Raw genomic sequence first — 5,000 nt, forward strand, 5'->3', positions numbered from 1 at the left:
GAGCCACACATGAAGAGGGTCTGTTTGTTTGGATTCATGAACCAGGAGGCATTGATGGAAGCATCACATGAAACCAGAGGAACACTTCAGTGTTTCCTCGTATAAACAGCAGCTGAGAGAGAATCAATAATCACACATTTGGGCAAAAAACTGAATCAATTTCTATAAAAGATCTGAAAAAAAGATGAGTGAACGTTTAGAGGAACTAAAGTAAAGATGTTAAAACCAGTTTTAATAAAAGATCTGTGAACTGATTGGTTTTATTATTAGAACTATATTTTATACATTAAAAGACACAAACTACATTAACCCTCGATTAAAGAACAAACATCATGAAGATATGTTCTGTATGAAATCAATATTTATATTTAAAAAGAGGATTAAGGATGAAAACAAATAAATAATAAAGTTTATCTTTAATAAAAGTTGAGATTCATGACAGTAAAAGTTTATTGTTATGAATCTCAACTTGTAAAGTTAAATTTCTAATTTTAAATCAATATTTCTGTTTCTTGATATTATGATTTTAGTGTCTTTATCTTTTATTCTTTTCATTGTATTTAGTGTGAATATTAATATCTTTGCTACACAGCGGTTAAAGATATTTAATTATTTTTCTTACGACTCTATTTCATAGTTTATGTGCAAATAAATTAATAAATAAATAATAAATATAAAATAAATAATAAATATAAAATAAATAAATAATAAATATAAAATAAATCAATAATAAATATAAAATAAATCAATAATAAATCTCTTTCTGGTGTTTTTTAATAACGATACTTTAGATGTTGAGGAAATGTTTCTCTGTATTTTATTATTGTTATTATACAGCTGATGAATATATTAATGTATAATATACTAAGGTTCATAGTACTGTTTAGTACTGTATAGTACTTGATAGTACTTGATAGTACACAGTAGTATTTCTGAAGCTCTCAGCAGGACAACAGAAAAACCTCCTGACTGGACAGTTGCCGTGGCAACTGTCCTTCCAGCCCTCCATCAGTCTGTGTGTGTGTGTGTGTGTGTGTGTGTGTGTGTGTGTGCGTGTGTGTGTGAGTGGGTGTGTGTGTCTGTGTGTGTGTGGGTGTGTGTGTGTGTGTGTGTGTGTATGTGTGTGAGTGTGTGAGTGTGTGTGAGTGTGAGAGTGTGTGTGTGTGTGTGTGTGTGTGTGTGTGTGTGTGTGTATGTGTGTGAGTGTGTGAGTGTGTGTGAGAGTGTGTGTGTGTGTGTGTGTGTGTGTGTGTGTGTGCGCGTGGACTCACCTGGTCCCTCATGGAGACCACCCCTCCCTCCAGGAGGCGTTGCTCCTCTCTGGTCTCCTCCAGCTCGGCCTCTTTGCTCCTCAGCTGCTCCTGAACACTGAGGAGTTGCTGGAAGACAAACGATGAAGATCAGATGACTTCTTCTTCTGTGGTGCTTCAAGAGCACCGACAAGCTGTGTATATATATATATATATATATATATATATATATATATATATATATATATATACATTATTAATATTCACATATTAACAGAAGTGTAGAATTATTAGAGTGTGTAAGAATTTGAGGACGAATATTTGGGAATTCAAACTTTTGCACAATTTCAATATTTAAAATAGTATTATTTTAATACACGTCTTCTGGTATTCTGGTTGATCCTCAATGACTCATTTAATTAAAGTTAATTTATTAGAACTGTTTACACATACATCTGTTTATTTCTCCTGATATGATAGAATTTATTAATTCTATCAAATAAATTAATAGAATTTAATAATTCTATTAATTTATTTAATATAATTATTTCCCATAAATTCCTGTTGATTCACACATGAAGTTTCATCTTCATGATGTTTCATAACGACTCATTTAAATCATTTAGAATAAGAGTCGTGATGGTGAGATGATTATTACTTTAATGAATTTAAATAAATGATTTATAATTTAGTCTTTATATTGTAATAAAAAAGGAAAATTAAATATTTATTGTTCGTCGCTGTGGAAACAGAAACCTCATCGGGTGACAAACGAGAAGGGACAAGAACGCAACACGTGTGTGAGAGAGAGAGAGAGAGAGAGAGAGAGAGAGAGAGAGAGAGAGAGAGAGAGAGAGAGAGAGAGAGAGAGAGAGAGAGAGAGAGAGAGAGAGAGAGAGAGAATGTGTGTGTGTCTGGTTCTATCAGTGCTGTCACTTTACATCTAGACAGACAGGAAGTGGAGTCACATCAGATGAACTCGTGGTAACAAAGCTGCTTTATGAACCAGTGGAGCAAAGGATTGTGGGAAAGAAACGCTGGTTTAGTTTAGTTTGTTCGAGGAAAATAAAGTACAGAAGAGTAAAGTCACCTCGCTGCTCTTTTTCTGAGAAGAAAAACAAAATGTATGTGTATATATACACAATAATGAAGGTCCTGACAGATACAGTTGTGGTCAAAAGTTTACATACACTTGTAAAGAACATAATGTCATGGCTCTCTTGAGTTTCCCCGTTATTTCTACAACTCTGATTTTTCTCTGATGAGTGATTGGAACAGATACTTCTTTGTCACAAAAAACATTCATGAAGTTTGGTTCTTTCATGACTTTATTATGGGTTAACAGAAAAAGTGATCAAATCTGCTGGGTCAAAAATATACATACAGCAGTGCTAATATTTGGTTACATGTCCCTTGGCCATTTTCACTTCAATTAGGCTCTTTTGGTAGCCATCCACAAGCTTCTGGCAAGCTTCTCGTTGAATCTTTGACCACTCCTCTTGACAGAATTGGTGCAGTTCAGTTAAATTTGATGGCTTTCTGACATGGACTTGTTTCTTCAGCATTGTCCACATGTTCTCAATGGGATTTAAGTCAGGACTTTGGGAAGGCCATTCTAAAACCCTAATTCTAGCCTGATTTAGCCATTCCATTACCACTTTTGATGTGTGTTTGGGGTCATTGTCCTGTTGGAACACCCAACTGCGCCCAAGACCCAACCTTCGGGCTGATGATTTTAGGTTATCTTGAAGAATTTGAAGGTAATCCTCCTTCTTCGTTATCCCATTTCCTCTCTGTAAAGCACCAGTTCCATTGGCAGCAAAACAGCCCCACAGCATAATACTACCACCACCGTGCTTGACGGTAGGCATGGTGTTCTTGGGGTTAAAGGCCTCACCTTTTCTCCTCCAAACATATTTCTGGGCATTGTGGCCAAACAGCTTGATTTTTGTTTCGTCTGACCACAGAACTTTCCTCCAGAAGGTCTTATCTTTGTCCATGTGATCAGCAGCAAACTTCAGTCGAGCCTTAAGATGCCGCTTTTGGAGCGAGGGCTTCCTTCTTGCACGGCAGCCTCTCAGTCCACGGAGATGCAAAACACGCTTGACTGTGGACACTGACACCTGTGTTCCAGCAGCTTCTAATTCTTGGCAGATCTGCTTTTTGGTGGTTCTCGGTTGACTCTTCACCCTCCTGACCAATTTTCTCTCAGCAGCAGGTGATAGCTTGCGTTTTCTTCCTGATCGTGGCAGTGACAAAACAGTGCCATGCACTTTATACTTACAAACAATTGTTTGCACTGTTGCTCTTGGGACCTGCAGCTGCTTTGAAATGGCTCCAAGTGACTTTCCTGACTTGTTCAAGTCAATGATTCGCTTTTTCAGATCCATGCTGAGCTCCTTTGACTTTCCCATTGTAGCGTTTGTGGGCGTTTGTATCCAATGAGCCCTATTTAAATGGCCTCAGAGAAGTCACCAGCTGTAGTCACTCATAATCACTCACAAGAAGTTAAGAGGCCATGCTATGAAGCTCATTTCATTGACACAACTTTCTAAGTCACCAAAATTGCTAATTCATGTTGCTGTATGTATATTTTTGACCCAGCAGATTTTGTCACTTTTTCTGTTAACCCATAATAAAGTCATGAAAGAACCAAACTTCGTGAATGTTTTTTGTGACAAAGAAGTATCTGTTCCAATCACTCTATCAGAGAAAAATCAGAGTTGTAGAAATAACTGGAAACTCAAGAGAGCCATGACATTATGTTCTTTACAAGTGTATGTAAACTTTTGACCACAACTGTACATAAACAGTTTCCTTCTGTGTTCTTTATGAACATTAATAACTTGAACATGAATAAGCTTAACATTAATAATAAGTTTAACATTAATATGTTTAATATGAATAAGTTTAACATCAATACGTTTAACATTAATAAGTTTAACATTAATAAGTTTAACATTAATACGTTTAACACTAATAAGTTTAACATTAATAAGTTTACCATTAATGTTTAACATTAATACGTTTAACACTAATAAGTTTGACATTAATACGTTTAACATTGATAAGTTTAACATTAATAAGTTTAACATTAATATGTTTACCATTAATGTTTAACATTAATACGTTTAACACTAATAAGTTTAACATTAATACATTTAACATTGATAAGTTTAACATTAATATGTTTAACATGAATATGTTTAACATTAATACGTTTAACATTGATAAGTTTAACATTAATAAGTTTAACATTAATAAGTTTAACATTGATAAGTTTAACATTAATAGGTTTAACATTAATACGCTTAACATTAATAAGTTCAACATTAATACGCTTAATATTAATAAGTTTAACATAAATAAGTTTAACATTAGTAAGTTTAACATGAATAGGTTTAACACTAATAAGTTTAACATTAATAAGTTTAACATGAATAGGTTTAACACTAATAAGTTCAACATTAATACGTTTAACATTAATAGGTTTAACATTAATAAGTTTAACATGAATAGGTTTAACACTAATAAGTTTAACATTGATAAGTCTAACATTGATAAGTTTAACATTAATAAGTTTAACATTAATACGTTTAACATTAATACGTTTAACATTACATTGATGCTAAAAACAACACGAATGATGTTTGAGTTCACTGAACATCTGGAACGTTGATTTCAGACCAAACGCTAACAGACCGATGAAGACTGTGAGCATCGTGATTGACAGGTGACACGTGGCTAAGC

At 34.1% G+C, this 5,000-nt stretch overlaps 1 protein-coding gene across 10 annotated transcripts in view; it reads right to left on the reverse strand.

Moving 5' to 3' along the window:
- Window positions 1-5,000, reverse strand: part of enox1 (ecto-NOX disulfide-thiol exchanger 1) — a 66,773-nt gene that overhangs the window by 7,575 nt on the left and 54,198 nt on the right. For all 10 annotated transcript variants that reach the window (XR_011105367.1, XM_068736516.1, XM_068736463.1 and 7 more), the window contains one exon: window positions 1,272-1,379. Coding sequence is in view for 9 of the 10 variants with exons in the window: in XM_068736516.1 (XP_068592617.1) it covers window positions 1,272-1,379 (108 nt within the window). In the remaining variant the exon portion in view is untranslated. The remainder of the gene's footprint in view (window positions 1-1,271; window positions 1,380-5,000) is intronic.

This window comes from Cebidichthys violaceus, unplaced genomic scaffold, assembly GCF_023349555.1.
Source record: "Cebidichthys violaceus isolate CVI_PGR_0920_01 unplaced genomic scaffold, fCebVio1.0.p SCAF_11, whole genome shotgun sequence".
Classification (NCBI taxonomy): Eukaryota; Metazoa; Chordata; class Actinopteri; order Perciformes; family Stichaeidae; genus Cebidichthys; species Cebidichthys violaceus.